Raw genomic sequence first — 20820 nt, 5'->3', positions numbered from 1 at the left:
CTCACGTAGAGAAATTCTAGCACAACAGATGCTTAACTCCATGTCCTCTGGTTAAACCCAACTGCCAGAGATGTCTAGGAATTCAGTCTAGGAACCAAAAAAACTAACACTGATTATTAGACACACTAATTAGGCACAACTAAAGCTATAGTAAAGCCCCATAAAGACTAAACTAAAACTACAATACAGCCCTGTGCAATAAATCAGTAATAATTATAATAATAACAATAATAATATTAATAATACAGAAAAGATATTGTACTGTACCCCTGCATTATGACACCTATGATGCTTTTAAAGCTTATATTTAATGGCAGTGTGCGTAGGCGGGTGTGTTTCAAGCACCAGCTAGAGTTCCTGCAGAGCCGGCTGGCGCACCTGTTCCAGGCCAGGTTTATTGGCTCGAGACAGAGCAAAGCATGCCCACACAGTGAACACAGTGACACTGTGTTTCACAGCCGCGAGATCTCAGAGCTCAGAGCTGGAAGCAGCAGAGACGAGCTGGTGTCCTCTCGCTGTGCCTACCAGCACACCAAAGTAGAGTCAGGTGTACTGGTATGACAAATGCTGGTTTGTGTCGTAAAAAAGAAAAGAAAAAAGAAAGATTCTTTGCCCTCGAAAAACACAAGGCAATCATTTTGGGTAAAATGCAAATGAAATATATAAAATAAAATGTTTATTTACTGCATTTGAATAATTAATCATTAAATTGAGATATGCTTGGTATGAACTGAATGTATGCTAGTCAGGTGAATTTGACCAACTCATCAAAAAAAGCCTTTTATGTCATACTTATGTAACAAATATATATGTAATCCGGTTATTTTAAGGCAAATAAATATTTATTTGAGTTTTGCACCCTAAAGGGATGCATGAGCGTAGCTGTTCTCTCGTCTAGGCTGTTTATTTCCCTCTTTTCGTGTGCTGATGAATGAATAGATTGCTTCCTCTGTCTCAGAGCCTCATTTATAAGTCATTTATATAGTCACGTTTGAGCTGGGAGCATTGCTTTTGTCCACTCATGCATTACGGTGTAGCGTTGTTGTTTGCCAATCACATTTACTGGTCCTGCTCAGTCTCAATCACGCTGTGTTATCTTTTCTATGAGCAAATGTTGGGATTTCTTAGGAGGTGAATGTGGATTCTTTACTAATACACACTGAGCTGTTCATGGGATGTGATTGGGGCGCACTGACATAATAAATAAAAATAATACACAAAAATTGGAATAACATGGTATTTTAGATCAACCCAAGGTCGATCTAAAACTGACTTTCTACTCCGTTCATACTCAAAGCACTTTCTTTCTACAAGCCTCATTTTCTCATTCAAATAGCACTTTTTTGTAATCTTTGAACCTTCACATGGACGATAGATGCATCAACTTAAGACTGATGCATCCGTCCCTGTGTAGGACACGGGGATCAGTCCAGACCATGTGATTGGAAGCAGCCCCAAAAAGGAGAATCAATGTGTTCTTAATATAAAGGCAATCAAATTTCTTCTCAGGTTTATTGCAGATTTGACTCACAGGAGAGCTACATTGTTACAAACTGTTACAGTTTGTTATAACTGATCTGCACCATTAAAAAGACAACACACGTCAGGTGTGTCTGAGTCTCAGTATCTGTTGTTTCGCTCTGTATTTGCACTGCTGAGAAACAACACGCACGAGATGTTTTCATTGTGTAAAAAGAAATAAAGCTAACTTGCCTGTTTGTATTTTGTCCATCGGGTTCCTCATTCCCCTGACGCTCTACATTCAGTTCACTTCTGCTCCCTTCCATCAAAATGCTGGTGTTAATGAGGACCTGAAAAATCTGTACTCAGCAGCAAAGAGTTACAGGACAGAACCAAATCATTGCGCACCTCGTTCACAGCATTGAGCGTCCACCTGTGCCAATCATACATTCGTTCTGGTGATACCTTCCCCTCCAAATATGCAAACTGTCAAAACCACATCAGACACAAAATAAGCTGTGATTTTTCTTCCAGTGTTAAACTGAAATTTACAGTTGTGTGATATATTTATATAATCTCCCAAAGGTTTGTGACATCTTTACATCACCAAGTCCAATACAAGACGTCAGATGCAGTGGAGACAGGTTCTCTGGAGCGATAAATAATACTCCTCCATCTGCCGATCAGATTAGTAAGTTAATTAAATCATTTCATTCTACCAACTTTGTGGGAACAGTTTGACGATGGCCCCTTCCTGTTCCAACATGACTGCGCAACAATGCACGAAGCAAGGTACATAAAGATGATGAGCAAGAAGGACTTGACTGGCCTGCACAGAATCCTGACCTCAACTCGAAAGAACACCTTTGGGATGAATTAGAGCGGAGACTGCAAGTCTCTTATCATCAGTCTGACCTCAATTTCCCATAAACAGAAGAAGTGAAGCTGTTGTAGCTGCAAAGGGTGGAACGACATCACATTAAACCCTATGGATTAAGAACGGGATGTCACTCTCAGGTTACATGTTACCCTCAGCAACAAATACAAGAACAATCACTCTTTTCAGCTATTGTTATCTCAATATGCATTTATCAGTCGTATTGTGCACACAAGGACAAAGATAACTGCATAGCTCTCAACTCACCTTTGTAAATAATTTTGCTACCAAGACACCCCCAAACAAAGAGTCTATGATTGCACTGAACACATTCCTGTGCTTGAGCATATCACTGTGTGCATAAGCCTGTTGCTAATTGTGCAGCCAAACTGATTTTCAATCAGTGCCTCTCCCCGCGTGGTGCAGGTGCCATGCAGCTGCAATAAACAGCCATACAGAGCACAAGAAAGGCGCAGACTTGCTCGCCACTCTTTCAGAAGCGCCAGGAGAGAGATGGGAGAGAAGAGTCAGGTGCAGCGTTTTCTGTAACTCTGTTGGAGATCTGCAGCCTCCTTTGTGCCCCATGCTGTCAGCTGTTTAATTAAAACCAGGCTCGTAGAGTATAATCAGTTTGCTGGAAGCCTACCTTTGCCAAGGAGGGAGCAGTGCTCAGAGCAGATGTTTGCTCTAAATCTTTCAACTCAGCAGAATATGTGGTTTTCTTGCCTCAATGAATTATGCTCACAAGTGGATATTTTCCGCTTTTGTCTAATTTTAGCTTTAGCAAAGGCAAAAAACGCACATCCTCTGCCATTTTTCCTGGTACTGACATCACTTAACGACGTAGTGTTGAGACCCGTGCCCTTCTAAGTAGACCCATATGACCGTTTGCATCAGAAAATGTCAGGTAAAGAGAGAGAGGATGACAACTCAGAATGAAACTCAAAGACTCAAACTTGAAATGTGGTACATGATCTTCCATGTAAATGGCTGATGCACCCCACATACAGCCTTTCTATCCAGGATTCACGAAAACGTGTAACTGTCTGTTTCATTACTTTAAATATATTAAAAGTTTTTTAAAAACATTTCGTGTTCCCATCAGTTGTTGATTGGATATTAAAACTAACAACAACCTGGTATTGTTTGTCCTAACGTCTGTTGTCTAATTCTGTAGAGCCCATGTGAATCATAGCCTCAGTTTCCTGATATTAGGTGACAGGAGTGGCAGCCGGTGTGGTCTTCTGCTGCTGCTGGTGCTTCAAGGTTCAATGTGTTGTGTGTTCAGAGATGCTCTTCTGCACACCTTGATTGTAACAAGTGAATATTTGAGTATCTGTTGTCTTCCCATTTGCTTCAAAGTTACTTTACCTTTCTTCCTCACTCTGATGCTTTACTGTTTGAACTTCAGCACGTCGTCTTGACCACATTTGATGTTGAAAATTGTCTTTAAATGTATATTCAGATACCTTTAATATCCTTATCACATTATATTTCTCAGAATGACTATATTCATGTTTCACTGTGGTAACTTCCAACCTGAGAGGCAGGACATAACATGAAAATCTACTTCTCTAAGAACAACTTCTATGTGGAAAAAAACATTGTATTTATTATTTAGCAGATTGACAACTTCTGAAATACAAAATTGTCAGGGTGAGCTAAAGTGAAAACAGCAAACTAACAGAACTATGCATCAACACAAACTCAGAGACCTGACTGAAAGTAACAAAGCAAAAAATATGGGCTTACATTTTTAGTCTATTTATAATAAGAGAACACAGTTACAGAATAGCAGCAGCAGTTCACTCCTACTTACTCCTTCTATCCTCCTTGGCACGCAGCAAGTCTCAATCGCTGAGCTGACTCGTTGAATGAAAAGGGAATCAAACGATCCTCTCCAGACAGTGGACCTTATGTAGGGCGTGGTCCTCAGGCTAGTGTTGCCACACCTGTTGCTGCCCGGCGCCTGCACAGTCTATGCAAATCTTCTATGGTTACGACACTGACCTGAGAATCTCTCGGCTCATTTTTATCTCATATTTACTGTCTGACACACAACCAATGGTCTGTTAGCTCCGCCTCGTTTTTGGCGTTGCCTTCACAGATTCATCTTAAAGCTGGGAGGAAGATAAGCGCATACAGAACAGTTACCAGAACAATATGCTACTTTTGTCACTTGTCAAGAATATGGTCTGACACAGTTACGAATTTAAGTGACAGTCAAAAGGTAAAGTCATCTTTGAAAGCATAGACAGACAGAAGGAAACAAACTTCTAACAGTAGAGTTTGATCTATTTTTTTAAAGGTCTTAAAGAAGCACTTGATGCTATATTGTGCTTAAAGACTGGAGCTGCATGTCCTAGGGAAATAAAACTCTAGTTTCCCTCCTCGCCCACTAATGATGCTTATGGAATGTGGGAATATGGGAAAACAGCACTGATCTTGCATTGCAGTGCTGTTCAGACTCTTTGTATTTTCACAGCTCTACATCATGTAGAGACATCTCAAGCTTGACAGCTCTGTCATGACTCCTTATGGATGCTAAGCCATCTCTGGAGAATTGCAGCTCAAGACAAGAGTTCAGACTGAATTATCTCATGTGTGCGAGGAGAGGTAATGTTGTTGAAGGAGTCAAAAGAAGGGCATTTAAAAATATAAGTGCATGTATCTTATTGTAGAGGAAGTTTTCTCTGCTTCTTGAGATGAGAATCTCGAGTTGGAAGAACTCACTGGGTGGTCGCTCTGCATGTACACACAAGCCTTGCAGTGGAACTCACAACAAGCCTGGCAAGGCTGTAATTAAAAAGTCACTTTGGTTTTAAACTTGTCATCTAGCATTCAAATAAACAGGCAGGAATGGTTTTGAATTCTTTGGAAAGGCCGCCCAAAGCACCTAGACACCACACGGACGTTTGATGCCTTCACTGACCACAGACAGTGAAGATAGCTTCGTTATAAACTACTATGTATGTGTGTGTGTGTGCCCTCAAAATGCTACTTTCTAACGATAAGTGCTAACTGCTGCATTTCAGCAGCTAGCTGACATTCTGGATAGTACTGCGTGTGCATTTGTGAGGCAGTAATTCAAAAGTAACATTTTACTTTCCCCAGGGGTGCGTGCGCACCGGTGGGCTCAGCACGTCAATATTCTCCAGGAATGTTCTGTCTGCTCCGCTGTGCTCCTGGTCATCAGAAAGATCCTGCCGGTCTGAGCTTTTCCTCTCAGCCTCGTGTGGGAGTTTGTGTTTGAGGCCAGCCAGCAACAGATTTCCCCAGAACAAAAGGAAATCGATTTCATTTTTCCATTCCTTCGTTCCTAAAGCACTTCTGATCTAAGGCAGATCTCAGGGTAATATACTCGGGCTTCAGAGGACAAGAAACACTCTTTTTCTCTTTTTTTCTCCTGAACTTGTGTTTTCCAGCGTGGTTGAATAGCATATGAGAGAAAAGCCTGAGTCTGTTTGTGGTTTGGATTTAAGAAAAAGACACTTAATTGCTATGCTCCGTGCTGATTCAAGCCATGAGCTAAAAATGTCAGGTGCAGGTCTCAGCCTATATTTCACGATGGCCCATTTTTGTTTTTGTATCTCCCGAGCCCATACACAGCACATTTCTCCAACTTAAATATAACACAAAAACAGGCCATTGTTTTTTATCCACACTAATTTCCATTTCAGCATTTTTAAATAGTTTGGAACAGCTGTTCAAGAACCATTTTTAGCACGCAAGCGCCAGCAACTAATCACCGTCTGAAAGATATCAAGGCAGGAAGTTTCACTCAGGGTTTTTTCTTAGTTTTTTTTTCTTAACAAATTGCCTGTAAAGACTGATTTAGATCATTAGCCTTCAATGACGCCTTATATAAAGAGGCACCATTCCTTCCATAAGAAATTCTGGCTATGTTTTGGTGAGCCGCGGGGAAGGATGTACCTAATGGGATGGTGAAGTGGGTGATGTCTGAAGTAATTATTTGCCAAGGCGAAGCACTGACTGATCGTGTGATGGGAAAACAGAAGCTGTTGTACATTCTGCACTCATGTGTCGGTGTCCAAAAAAACTCCAGAAGATTACAAAGAGGCAAATCAGTACTGAAGGCTCAGGTATCTTGTTTGTGACTAGGCAACCAGATGATGGCCTCCAAAAATCCTGCTCCCCTAACCCCACCGTGTGGTAAAACACACACAAAAACAGACATCTCACCCAGTTTTTAGACATGCGATCATTTCCATAGTTTACCAGCTGCACTGAGTCCCTCTCTGTCTCTGTTCTCTTACACTGCTACTTCTACACCTCCCTTTTTCCTCCTATTCTTTTTTTTCTGACTTGTGATGTCTGTGGGTGGGAGGCTAGGTGGTTAAGCTTGACCTTCCAGGTAGTTTTAGTGTTATAGGGTGTGACAGTAAAGTGGTTTTTGATAAATAAAAGGCTTTTATGTGACTAAATGAAGTTTTCACAAGCCTTTTTTTTTTTTGCCTTTGCAAATAATCTCGTGATTTAATCCTGAAATTTTTTAGCAACCTCTTAATATAGCTGCCGACTGTCTTTCACGTATTAGGTTCATAAAATAATTATTTTTGGTCTGCGCTCGGCAAACTGAGCCATCATTTTTGCCTGATCAGTACACAAAACCCTGACTGGATGAATAATAACACTCAACTCCAAGCAGCAGAGCTTTGGTAGTTGTTGTGGTAACATGCAGACAACAAGTCTGCAGCGATAATAGCAGCTCTTTGAGGCCGGCTGTACTTTGTGCTAGATTGTAAATATAAGAGAAGAGAATACCGCCCAATGCTTTAACTTCACCAAGTGATTTTAAATAATGTGATAAATCTCCAAAAGTTGATTCTGTTCATCTGGACGTAGCGTTTTGTGGGAGAAACATTTCGTCACTCATCCAGGTGACTTCTTCAGTCTCAGCTGACTGCAGGTTTCCCCAATCTTATAAACAGTACATTTGCAATTACTTTCCTGCAACATTTGATTTACTTTCCTGGATGATTGAGAATGCATCAAAATGTGATAAATCATATAAAAAGCAATAAGAAGCGTAGGTAGGAAATGTAAAAGAAATAATAAACTAGCAGCTATTGTGAACATCTGTGTGGTTATTAGAAAAAAGGGGGAGAAATCCAAACGCCGAAAGGGTCGACCCTGTGTTGGCCACAGCTATTTATGCTAAACAGCTAATCAGTGAGTTTGTGTATTTGAATATGAAGAATTAACCATCCATGTAGCCACACGGCACTAACATGAATGAAAATGTGAGCTTTAACTTGTTTACCTGACACTGCATAGAAATAAAAGCACATTACGTTTTTAAATGGTGTATGTGAGAACGTCTTAAGGAGCAAACTAACACTGATTTTTACATGCAGATGCATTTAACTAATAATACTGCTGAGATCCAGAAAGTATAAAACACTTACAGTATCTATAGAGAGGCGCTGAGAGATGTTAAAGACATTCAGGAGGTGCTGCTGTATGATAAAGTATCCTGATGCTGTCCGTGTGTTTACCGTGTGTTTTATGCTCCTCTTTCAGAACACCAGAGTGCTGTTCAACATCCGTGTGGTGGGGGGATCTGTGTTTTACAGCTACCTGTCACCTCAGGATGGGCAGCCTCTCTACCACCCTGCTGTCGACAGGTCAGGATGCCTTGAATCTTATAAGTTAGCGTATATCAGGGCATAACAAGTCCCCATGTTATGTGTTGGTTCTTCCAATTATCACTTATTCACTCATAATGACTTTTTCTTATTTTGGGGTGTTAATTGCAGTTCCTGTTGAAACTTGAATCTTCCTCTGCAGCTCTTGGGAGCCCCCACAGCTGCAGCAACTTTTATGCCAAACAAAAAATTGAAAGCGTGCATGAAGCGAAAGGTCACAGAACATATTCCCTGAGCTCTGAATAGACAGTGTGTAAAGTATTTTTATATAATTAGATTTTTATTTCAAAATTTATCACTTCTCAAAAATTCAACTCTCCCTTTCGCAAAAGGATACAGAGGCTATTTTGTACCACTTTAAATTGTGGTCAGATGCATCCTGTTATCTTTTATGGCCCTTGAGGTGTCTACTTAAACTTGGTTAGAGTCCACCAGTGGAAAATTGCAGGGATTGGCTGTAAAGTGTACAAAAATTGACTCCACACATCAGGAAAAAGATCAAGCTGTGAACATCCAAGAATAACTCTGTATGCTCCCGTGATAAAACTAAGGCGAGGCGTAGATCGGCAGAAGGGTCTAAATCCACATCTGAAACTTTGCGGTTTCCCAGGAGTGCAGTGGCCTCAATCACTGTCAAATACAAGGAGACTGAGATCAGAGTCTTCTAGGAGTTTTACCAAAATGTGTAACCCAGCTAAGAGAGGCGATCAAGAACAAGACTTCAGATGTCCTCTGTAGAACCGGAAAAACCTGCTGAACGTACCACCATCCCAGCAGCACTCCATCAGAGCAGCTATACAACTGAACTGTTTGGGATGCCTATCATCTAGAAAATGCTAATAGTACAGAAGAGGTGGTGGTAGCATTGAGAACTGCTTCTGAACATCAAGGATAGGAAGGACAGTCAGAACTGTGAGATAATTATTAGTTTTGCGTAGCTAGCCAACTGGTAAGGGTTTATACTAGATAAGTGAAGTCCCGTCTTCCTCCCATCAACCAGTCAGTCCAGATGGCCGCCCCTCCCTGACCCTGGTTCTGCCTGAGGTTTCTTCCTGTTAAAAGGGAGTTTTTCCTTCCCGCTGTCGCCAAGTGCTTGTTCATAGGGGTCTTCTGACTGTTGGGGTTTCCTCTATTATTATAAGGTCTTTACCTTACAATGTAAAGCACATTGAGGTGACTGTTGTTGTAAATTGAAGCTATATAAATAAAACTGAGTGCGACAGATCTCGTTTGAGCAAACTATAAGGCTGATATTGACATGGTCCTGGGTCGGTGACCCAGTGTTTTGTGTTTTTGGATTAAGTTATACTTTTTGAATTATGCTTTTCTGTTTTGTATTATATTTACTGTTCCTGGTTTCTAGGTTTCTGCTCAGTTTCTGGTCCCTGCGAGTTGCATGCTTAGTCTTAGTTTTCGGTCTTTATGTCTTCCTGTGCTCCATGTCTAGTTCCTTCTGTATCTGTGCTTCATGTTCTGTCTGTTCCAGAGTCTGTCATGTTTCCACGTCTCAGTGTCTATCCTGCCTCTTTATAAACTGTCTCGTGCTTCCTGTTTTACTTTGGTAGTCCGTGTCCTATGTCCCTGTGTCTCGTTATGTCAGATTAGCCCAGCTGTGCTTCCCTCCTGTTTCCCATTCCCTCGTTACTCCCTTGTGTATTAAAGCCCCGTGTTTTCCAGATAAGGAATCCAGATATCCTCATCGTGCTGTTTTCTCTCTTTGTGTTCCTGGCTTAATTCTAGTTCTCAGTTCCTAGTTTGTTTTCCTAGTCTGTGTTTTTTATTTTCAAGTTTCCAGTTTAATTTCTAGTTTTCATGATCAAGTTTTTTCTGTTGTTTGTTTGGTTGGTTGGTTTTTTTGTGAGTTTATTTTTTATAGAAAGTCTTCCCCGCAATAAAAGGTGACACTTTAAGTTTTCATTCCGTGTACGGGTCCTGCATTTGTCCTTCATCCTGCCTACTACAGCACACACCTTGACAGATATATTCATATTTTATTGGTCTAAAGAATTATTAGATCATTGTAAATATCTCCTGAGTTGTGGAATGACTGGTATTATGTTTGAAATCCAACAAACTCACCTCAATAACCTGTTTCAATAAGCTAACTCATGTTAGGTCTAATTTAATCAGTTTGAATGGATTTGAATTCCTCTCTGATCTAACCAGAAGGTTTCTTGAAAATAAAAGCTACAAGCAGCATGCTGACAATGCTAAGTTTAGCATTCTCTGATTGATGCTGTCCTGAAGGCAAAGTTGGCTTTAATTTCATCTTTTTTATGTATATCACATTTACTGGAAAGATTGGCTTTGATTTTCACAGCAGTGACTGAAATGTGCAGACATTTCCTCTTTCTTTACAGGCGCATGTCTGATGGCTTTCAGTTGCAGAAGTGAATTGCTGTTTCAAAGGACCATTTTGGCAAGGTCTTTAAAGGACTTCCATTTGTGTGGCTGCGAAGAACAGTTCATTCACTCACTGAATGGTGCTGATGGGGGCAAATGCTTTTGAAATCTTTTGAAATGCAAATGCAAAAGCAGCACACTGTATCCGAGAATCTCGTGTAATGATAGCGTTTGAACTCTAATGATTCAGAAATATGTTCTGTCCCCAAGTCAGCCCATATCAAGTAGGCAAGAGTGTTCTAGTGCAAGTGCTTCACTACACTTTGTTCACTTCTTTTGGCCTCTGTAAACTGTTTGTGTTTGTGTGTAATGTCACACAGGTCAGAGATTGCCTTGTTAGCACCTTTTTGGTCATGTTAGCATTAAAGCATGGATGTAAATATTGGATGGCAAGTACTTTGGTTTTGAGTGAAACCTCTGAACCACTATCAGATTGAAACGGCACCACCTACTGACTTCAGTCATCCCCTGAGTCTTATTTTAGTGGGTGTCTCTTTAACTATTAAATGTTAGCATGCTGCCATAATTAGCTAGATGGTGTCAATTATAGGAATTGCACTTGCTTACCATCAGCATGTTTTAGCATCCTGATCTAAGACTTTAGCTCAAAGATTTCTGTATCTGTGTACCGACAACAGAATGCTCTTCTTAAAATAATAATGTGCATAGTGTCACACATATCACAACTGCCATAAAAACGAATGACAGCTGCTGGTAGATTCCTGCTCTTTCTATTAATTTTCTTTTGAAACTTTGATTTTGTTCGACAGCTTCCACAGCACCTCAGAAATGCTCAAAGTTGATTTTTAATGGAGACATTTAAAGGTTCTGTCTTAATGGGATGACAGCAGTCTAACAGCACAAGCTGAAATCAACATCAGCTACTTCAGATATGTTCATCTGTATTGCACATCTCACATAAACATTCACTCCTATGTTTAATTTTATGGGGATAAATTGTTCATCTCTCTCAGAGTCAAAACATCAACTGCTTATGTCCCATCTAAAAGCAACAACGATGCTGACACCTAGTGGTTTGAAAGCGTCAGTGCACATGTACTTAAACAGTCCAGTAAATTGATAAATGTGTCATAACTTGAAACTGCAGCAAATGTTAGAAAAGCCTGATGGAAATAAAACAGATGGAGTAGTCCTGCTGACAGGATCGATGTCACGTTGTACCGATGCCTCACAACTACCTTTGATCCTGATGTCTTTTAGAGCTTTGAAGCTGTGCGGCTCAGGAGGCCCTCCACATGTGAAGCTCATTATCGAGTGGGAACACAGAATCAAAGACTGGTCAGTACATTGTGCATCCAGTTGTTTCAGTATCACTTTAGCATTCGCGCTAACCTTAACTAACTCTTTGTGCCCGCAGCCTCTTCGGTAACATTAAGGAGGAGGTGGTAAAGGATGCGGAGAGCGTGAGGAATCAGCAACAGCAGCATGTACAGCAGTACAGCTGCACCTTGGATGAGTGCTTCCAGCTCTACACCAAAGAGGAACAGGTAGACTGTGTGCTGTTATAGATATTTACAGTTTGGAACAACAGTACAGCACGGATGTGTTGCTGCTTATGCTCTTTTAGTTCAGCGGCCTAAACTGTGTAATTGATTTCTGGTTTTGTTTTTTTTTTTTAAAGTGGTAACTTGTGCACAAAAATAAAAGAAAATATTAATATCTTAATATAATACAATATTAATGCTGATAGATCAATCAATGAATACATTTCCATCTAATCTATGTTTCTTACTGATACCCATCAGGGAAAGACAAAGACTTTAGACACAATTAAAACACTTTAACATTTGAAGCTAACAATGGGATAGAAGTTAGCAAGTTGTTTTGTATGTGTCAAGATTCAACTAAAAGTTTGGCCCAAATTCAGAGCAGAATGAGGAATTTAAAAAAAACAATCAAGTTTTATTAAAAATTGATAGCTTGGCCAGCAGAGGTAACAAATCCAAAGTGACAAAACCAATCCAAAATAAACAGACGGCACTTGCAGGGGAGAGGAGCCGCATTGAAAACCCACACAAGCAAACCAGGAAGTACAACAAACAATCTGACGAAGAGGAAGAAGAAGGCAGAACTATTTATACTCAGAGGGCTGACCAATAAAGTGGAGACAGGTGGGGGACAAGGCTCAGCTGAAGAAAAACAAGATAGTCAACAGACAGAAAGTAAAATCCAGGAACAAGATGCCAGAGGAAATGAGTTAACAGAATAAAAACAGGAAATGAACGAGCCACTATAACTGAAATGAGGAGGCGCTGAAGCTGCAGTGACAGATGGAGGAACAGATGGGGAAACACTGAAGGAACTAAAAATAAATAACAAACTCAGAATAGGAATCGAGGCTGAATAAAAACCAAGGATGCAAAACCAACGCCGAAGCACCAGCAGTGCTTCTAATCTCCACAAGCACAAAACGATAAGAAGAGACAAGAGCTCGAATAGAACAAGAGCTAATGCTCGAAGTGCTGGAACCATACCAACCACCGTGGACCCTACAGAGGTCACGCACATCGCCCAACTCCTCCAGGATGGCACATCAATACCTGCCACTGCCTGAAAGGTTTGCTGCGTCTCCCTGTATGGTCTCAAGAGCATGAAGAAGATTACAGGAAGCAAGCAGTTACTCTAGGAGAGCTGGTCAGACAGGGAGTAAGAGGACGAGCACTGCCAGAGTGACAAAATGACCTCCAGCAGGAAACTAATGTGAATGTCTCTTAATAACTGGCTCTGGTCATAGTATTGTAGGTCCTGGTGCAGACCTGGGACAAGATCCTCAAAAACACCATCTATAGTCTCATTAGGAGTGTTCCCCAATGTCGTCAGGCATGCATACAAGCATGTACTGAGTAACATTTTGAGTTGCTGCGATGAAATTTTGCCAAAACGGACTATTCGTCAGTTCTTCTCTTTGTGGTGTTTTTGATCATTTTCATTTCTGTCACACCATGTGACATATTTTTATATCCTAACACATATTCCAGTCCATATCAGTATAGACATCCATTAAGTTTGTTTTTTCCAGGTGAGATCTGATGTGTTTTCAAAGGTTTCCTTTCATTTTTCTGAGCTGTGTACATTTTGTTACTGAACTAGTGCAGTGTGAAACTGGCTCCACGTGTTTGTGTTTGTATTGGTATTAAATCAGGAAGTAATCAGGTAGTTCAAAAATAGACAGTTGTTGTTGCATGTAGATATGCCAGCGTACAACACACTGACGCTGACTGAAACGGGAAAGGAATGTTTGTTTTTGAAAGGTTATGTTTGTCTATCGTCTATCAGTAGGTGGTAAAGAGGTAAAAACAAGCAGGCGAAGTATTTTTATCGACTGCAACATGTCAAATGTCTGTTCATGCTCTCCTCTGTGGGCAGTACATGACAGTGTTAGACAGCTTTTAAGTGGGTTGTTCCCATTATGTGGAGTGTCAGAATCATATGACTGTCCATGTGCTTCAGTGATGCGTTCAGCCAAACACTCCAGAGACAAAAATGTCTCTTTTCCCAGTAAAACATCCAAAAGGCACTTTTTTTTCCTGTGTTTTTTTGCATGGAGATGTAGATGAATGTAATTTATTATTACATTTTATTAGAATAATTAAGAGTAGACGTAGATTAGAAAGTAGTTGAATCCATTTTTTGTTACAGTTGCATTTTGTTACCAGCTGGTGGAGCTGCAATCTCGAGGGAGACGCTGTTCAATCTAAGCCGGTAAATGTTCCTCTGATTTAGCCAACTTACCAATATTTCACTGTATAAATAAATTCCTTTTTACAAATTGCAGGTGTTGATTCCTTTCTAAACCTGATAAAAAAGAAGATAAAATCATAAAATCATAATTATCTTTTTTTTCACTGCAGTCCAGAAAGCAAATGCAAACATTTACAAAGGTACAGAAGGCAAGCGGAGGATGTGTTTTTTTTCTGAGATTCTCCGTATGTTTGAGGTGATTTTCGCCTCACAGAGTATTTTTTGAGCAATGAGATGGTCGTTGTTGTTGTGTGTCAGCGAAAAGTGCAGCCGTGCTTTATTTGCGATGCATGTGACATTAACAAAGCGATAAACAATCTTCAGCGCTTCTTTGTAAAGTTTGAGTGCATGACCTTGCTGAATGCAACAGCTCATCACTTCACAGTATTCAGGATGGTAAACATAGGGAAGCGAGAAAAGTGTGCACAAGTAGTAACCATGGCAACAGATTCTAAATGTACGTCTTGGTCAAAGTCGAGCCGAGTGCTCCACGAGCAAAGGAAGAAAGAATTTCCAGGTTTTCGCTGCACCAGTGTGTGCGTTATAAGAATGCAATAAAACAGGAGGGGAAAACTGATTTGCAAACATATGACGCAGAAGAGGGATTTTTGAGAGACTGTCAAATATTTAAACGCCAGTTTTGTCTCTGCTTCCCTTCCTCTCTGTTTTTCCAATCAGCTGGCACCTGATGATGCCTGGAAGTGCCCCCATTGTAAGCAGCTGCAGCAGGGCATGGTGAAGATGAGCCTGTGGACCCTGCCAGACATCCTCATTCTCCATCTGAAGCGCTTCAGGCAGGTGGGTGAGCGGAGGAACAAGCTCACCACATTCGTGCATTTCCCCCTGGTGGGCCTGGACATGACGCCGCACGTGGTGCATCGCAGCCACGGCGCCCATCAGCACCCTCTACAGCCGGGCTGGAAGCAGAGCAGACGACCTGACCTGGCTCCTCCTGACTATCTGTATGATCTGTATGCTGTGTGCAACCACCACGGAGGCATGCACGGTGGACATTACACAGGTAACATCTAAGAAATGTACTTAGAAGTTTGTACTTTATTTGTACAGTAACAAAGTCCCTCACAGTTTAGATAAAAACACATTAAAACCAAGTGACCATATTTATAGATGTAAATTCATTCCTGCATATGAACTCCTGTACACGTATTAGGAGAAGCAGAGGCCACAGATCACAGCAAAAGGATTAAAGATGATTTAAGAAAAGCTGACCTTCTTTTAAAAACAAATCACACATTCAGTCGACCTCTTAGGATGAGGGAAGCTGTTTAAAAGTTTAGACGCTACAACCCTAAAAGCGTGATCACCTCTGGTTTTAAAATAAGAGCGTTAGGAGACCTTGATCAGAGCTTCAGTTTTAAGGTCTCTGTAGCTCTACTTTATACACAGGAGCCTGGCCATGTAGGGCTTTATCCATCCATCCATTTTTTTCCACTTTATCCTATTGGAGCTGGAGCCTATCCCAGCTGCCACTGGGCAAGAGGTGGGGATTCTGGATAGGTCACTAATTTGTCACAGGGCAGACAACCTTTCACATCTATGGGCAATTTGGAATCGCCCATTAAGCTAATTTCACTAAGTGCATGTGACGTGCACGCATTGGGAGGAAAGGCCCCAGCCAGATGGTGGATTTGAACTCAGGGCCTTCTTACTTCTTACACCACACCACCATGGGGATTTTTTAGGTTGTGCGAAGTCTTGTTAGCAGTCTAACCGCTGCTTTCTGGACCAGTTGAAGATAGGCTGGGGAGATCAGAGATTTATGTAAAACCTGAGTTTTATCTGAGGAAGCAAGACTGGATGAGTTTTGGGATGTGAGATTCAAAATTCAGTTGTTTGTTGCAAGGTTCTTACCAGAATTTTTTACACAGCTTTCTTAAGGATTTCAAAAAATGAATAGAAGATTGGAAATGGGCCTGTAATTGTCGGTGGGATCTCCGGACGTTTTGGGGGGGATTTTAAGCAGAGGGATGACAGAGGCTGTTTTAAAATAATCTGGCATGCGCTCAGATGATAGTGACAGTAGCAGATAAAGTCAGTCCGAAAATCAGTAAAAAAGAACATTCCAGAAACCGGTCTTTCTCTGCACCAGCTCCAGGTTTTAATGCTGTGAGTAATTGGTGTATTTGACCCCTCACCCAAACTGTCATGATGCTGTAACGCAGATGAAAGAAGCAAGGCTTTCCCTGAAAAAGCAGTTTTGGCACCATAAGTTATAATGATACCTTTCTATAGGCTACATCGTTCAGTATAAACTGGGCCTTCACACTTTATCCTGTGAGATGTGCGTGGCTTTTGTGGCCTTCTTTTCTTTCACTCAGAGGATGTGTCATGACTTCCAAAAATAATTTCAAATTTTGATTTTTACAACCATAGAGCACTTTTCCACTTAACCTCAGTCTGTATTAAATTACCTCAGGTCCAGAGAAGGCTGCAGCATTTTCTCCCATAAAAGTGAGGATACATTTATTATGACAGAAGTTTTTAGAGTGAACAGGAAAGCTGGGAGAGAGAGCGGGGGAAGACAAGCAGCAAAAGCCCTGGGATAGATAGAACTCAGGTTTCTGCAGTAGCCTTATGATATATGGGTCGCCTGCTCAAGCTAGGCGATGAAATAAAATGATTTCAAGGCCAAGACCGATTTCTCCCACACAGCCCTCGTGGAGTTGCAATATGTAGATGACGGCACTAACATCGCCCACACAGAAAAAGATCTTCAGTGCATGCTAAATGGCTCTGTCTGGGCAAACTTGCACATCGGCGTGACTTTAAAGAAAATAAAAAAAGACAGCAAGGATCTTAATTAACCTCGGCAAGTCTTCCATAAAATAAAAATTGACATTGTAAGCCCCGAAAATGATCTTCTTGAAGAAGCAGAAACAAACAGCATGACCACCACCATCATTAGACGCCAGCTGACATGCTGATTGATGTAAGTCTGATTCATAAACAGGTCCTCTGCCTACAACTAAATGACTGCAAGTAAGCAATAGAATAAAAAAATAGAAACTCAAAGGATTTAACTGAGAGGACTTTGGGTAAAAAAGAATTACATCAAGTGCGAGAAGAAACAGTGTAATTGACTTGCACTCATCTCAGACAAGCTGCCAGAAATGAGCTGTTCCAGAACTTCCAGTTTGAGCCATCCCAAGTCTCAGAAAGGATCCATACAAGAGCCCAATCTGTTTAAAAGCCCAGTGAGGACACCCTGTGGCAAAGACATAGAAAAGCATTCATATTATCAGCTGCCTTGGTCATTAGCCGCAGCATGGGTATTAATAGAAAGCTGAACAGACAGTTAAGGATCCAATTACCCATGCATTGTGTATTTTCCTGTGTATGTTTATGAGCAAACTCCCACAGACACACCCATCTGTGTACCACTTTTTCACTCATTAATTAGTCAAATAAAGAAACAACTGCAGTGACATCCTTTCGCCGGAGCCTAGCAGAAATCAAAGAGTTTGGTCTCTCTGCTTTTTCCATTGTAATTTCAGCCTATTGCAGGAACTCTGTTGACGGCCAGTGGTACAGTTATGATGACAGCAGCGCTGAGCCAGTTCCAGAGGCGGAGGTGTGCACACGTGGAGCCTACATCCTCTTCTACCAGAGGAGAAACACTATCCCCCCCTGGTCTGCCAGCTCCTCAGTCACAGGTCAGTCCTTTCAGATGCTGCAGAGTGCCTTGCTATTATTAGTTGGCTGGAATCTGCTACACCTCATTCATATAATATAAAACTAATGGAGGCAACATGAGAGTGTCATTGCACCTCACACCCTCATTATCTGGTAAAAACTCTATTTTTAGCCCCATCAGTGTTCATTTTCACTGCCTCATCTTGTGTTGTAGCTAATAGCCAACAAGACCTGCTGCCAGTCTCTATTTACATGAGTCACAGAGACGCTCTTTTTCATAGTTTCTACCTAATGTCTGTTTTTCCTAATGGATGAAAATAGATACTACTCCACAATCACAGATCTGTTGCCATCTCGATGCAGGATTGCTTCTTCTAATGGAGCTGTAGTTGGTCTTTTTCTCTTAATGTGCATGCTTATTATTGGACTGCAGAGCAACAAAACAAATTATTTTCATTCCTCTGTTTAGGTTCCACCAGCTCGTCCGCCTCTGACCACTGGCTGGTCCGGCTGACAGGGGGCAGTAAGAGGGGCAGTGTGGTGTCAGGAGGACCTGTGCCAGGATCTCTGGGAGCCGTACAAGCCCCTGAGTCTCCTGAGTTGCCAGTGTTTAGAGATGAACCTCCCAAAACAGTGGAAACATGTAGGTATCTGGACTAATGTGTATAGTTGGTATATTGTATAAAACACAAGAAGGCAAAAAAAACCCTATAAGAGTAAAAGATGAGGTGCATTTTATAGTTTACAGTGCTACATTGTTACCAAAGGACTTGTATTCAAATGCATCCAGTCTCAATGATAAGCTATGGAAAGCTTGGTTAACTCCTTTCTCATCTTAACAAAAGGAGAAAACAATTCCTTGTTTTGAGTTAGTATTTTATTGTTGTTCTTGCTGATGATCTTGATGTGATTCCAACCTCGTGCAGGTCTATAATCTTGACCCTGACGTCCTTTGACAGTTTTTTGGTCTTGCCCAAAAAAAAAGATATTTTAAAAATATATCAATGTGAATTATTTAATTTCATTAAAAATAAATTAAGCAGTGAGTGGAGAGGTGGTGGAGAGGTTGGAATGGATGAAATGTATTCTGTGTGCTTCATTCACACCAATCTAACACAACCACAATCTCTGAGAGTCAGACTCTGGTTTGGTTGTTGAATACTTATTTCACTCAGTTGCATGCAAATCAATAGATAATGTTTATGTGATGTGTTTTTCTGCATTTTTCTTTGATGTTCTGTCTCTCTCCATCAAAATGAAACTACTATGAAAGTCAGAGATTGTTCATTTTTGTGTAACTCAGGAGACCTACAAATAAGTTTTTCCCCAACTTTAAATAAGGACTATTTTGACTTTGTTAATCATGCAAAATTTGCAGATTCATGCAGATTTTTACAAATATATCATCCTAAACTCTCCTCCTCCTTGGAAGCATTTTTTGCATTCTGGTATAACAATAATCTATCCAGGTCATGTCAATTTCTTTTTTTAAACTTTGTCTCGTGTCTTGTCTCCTATAGATGGGTCAGAAAACAATCAGTTTGTCAGAGGGTACCAGGGCAGGAGTGTAAGCATGAGATCGCCAACTAAGCCCAAGGACACCCTGAACAAAGTTCTCCCACTGAGGTGGTCCTTTGGTTCCAGAGACCGTATCAAGCACTCTGCCCAGACTCAATCTGGAGAGCTGGTGGAGTATCTCGAGTCCGGTCGGCGTCCAAGATGTACCAAAGACCCCATCATCACGCTGGTGGCTACCCCGCCACAAAGAAACCCCCATGGAAGAGTCTTTGAAGCAGGACAGGACTGCAGTTCACCGAGCGGCAGCAGCCTCAGCTGTACAGACAGAGTCAGCTCTGAAAGTTGTTACTCCCCCAAAATACCAGAGGGACAGAGCAGAACTTTTGCAGAGAGAAACATCGGCCATGGAGGCGATAATGGCAGCAAAGATGTCAAAGCTCGAGATGATGATTCTCTGAGAAGGAGATCATCTAAGAGAGCGAGGCCAGACCAGGGCAGGACCCTGGAGTTCCAGCTACAGAGAGGGGCCATTCTAGGCGGTCAGTTCAGCCACAGCGCACCCCCGAGCAGAGATTCTACACTGAGAAGATCTAAGGTCCACATAGGGGCGACTCCCAGGGCACAAAAAGACTTGTTACAGATGGTCCTTCAGCCTGAGGACAGGAGGGTGCAAAGAGGACATGAAGGTCGGAGCCAAGAAAGTCTCTTCTCTTTTTTTAAGCCCGGTTTCTTGAAGAAAGACATTCCAAGGTCACCAGTCAAGGGGCAAGAGAAGCGCCTGAAAGACCATGAAGATCTGGGAAGGCTGGCGAGTAGCAATTTAGCCAAGCTGTCCCTCTCCAACGGGACTCTGACTGCTGCGGCACTAGAAGAGAGGAAAGGCGCCGGTGGGCCCAACTGCGATGGCCATAACTGCAAAGTCCAGCTGGTCAACGGAAAGGCTGGAAGTCATGACCCTGTCGACATCAAACGCGCTCACAGCTCCAGCAACATCCAGACGAAACTAGATTTGACATTTCGCAGGTGCGCCTCCCTGCAGAGGAACGGAGAAGTCACGATCCCTGCAGCTCACCGCGTCCTGCTGGCGGACAAGCCGGGTTACGCCACTCTGCAGCGGACGCGATACAGTACCACCTCACTGGGTAGGCACGGAGCTTTCCCTGAGGCCTGTTTTAAAGGTCACATTGCACTCTGAAATTAATTATTATGTTATGTGGAATTGTAAATAAAATCCTTTCAGTTTGTCTGGTCTAAAAAAACAAAAAGCACAAATTAGAGCTAATGTCAGCGGCATGGTTGATGTTTTTCTTCTTATGTCAGCTTGGTTTTAAAATGAGAAACTGCCTTTGGTGAACAAAGAAGTGGTGACAGTGGAAGCGGATTGGCCAAACATTCCTGCTGCTGTAATGCACTAATTGAAACTGTGGAATGAATTCCAATTGATGGATTAGGTGTAAGCTATTAAATTCCAGCAAA

General features: G+C 41.5%; 1 protein-coding gene across 1 annotated transcript in view; it reads left to right on the top strand.

The window, feature by feature from the left end:
* The window catches only part of usp43b (ubiquitin specific peptidase 43b), an 86508-nt gene that overhangs the window by 62969 nt on the left and 2719 nt on the right, over nucleotides 1-20820 (top strand). The window contains exons 9-15 of the mRNA XM_082531937.1: nucleotides 7883-7986; nucleotides 11632-11709; nucleotides 11789-11918; nucleotides 14851-15193; nucleotides 17688-17846; nucleotides 18296-18469; nucleotides 19347-20486. Coding sequence (XP_082388063.1) covers nucleotides 7883-7986; nucleotides 11632-11709; nucleotides 11789-11918; nucleotides 14851-15193; nucleotides 17688-17846; nucleotides 18296-18469; nucleotides 19347-20486 — 2128 coding nt within the window. The remainder of the gene's footprint in view (nucleotides 1-7882; nucleotides 7987-11631; nucleotides 11710-11788; nucleotides 11919-14850; nucleotides 15194-17687; nucleotides 17847-18295; nucleotides 18470-19346; nucleotides 20487-20820) is intronic.

The sequence above is a fragment of the Aulonocara stuartgranti genome (genome assembly GCF_965226115.1).
Source record: "Aulonocara stuartgranti genome assembly, chromosome: 4".
Taxonomy (NCBI): domain Eukaryota; kingdom Metazoa; phylum Chordata; class Actinopteri; order Cichliformes; family Cichlidae; genus Aulonocara; species Aulonocara stuartgranti.
Note: the sequence above shows the minus strand (reverse complement) of the source record. Positions and strands in the feature narration are given on the sequence as shown.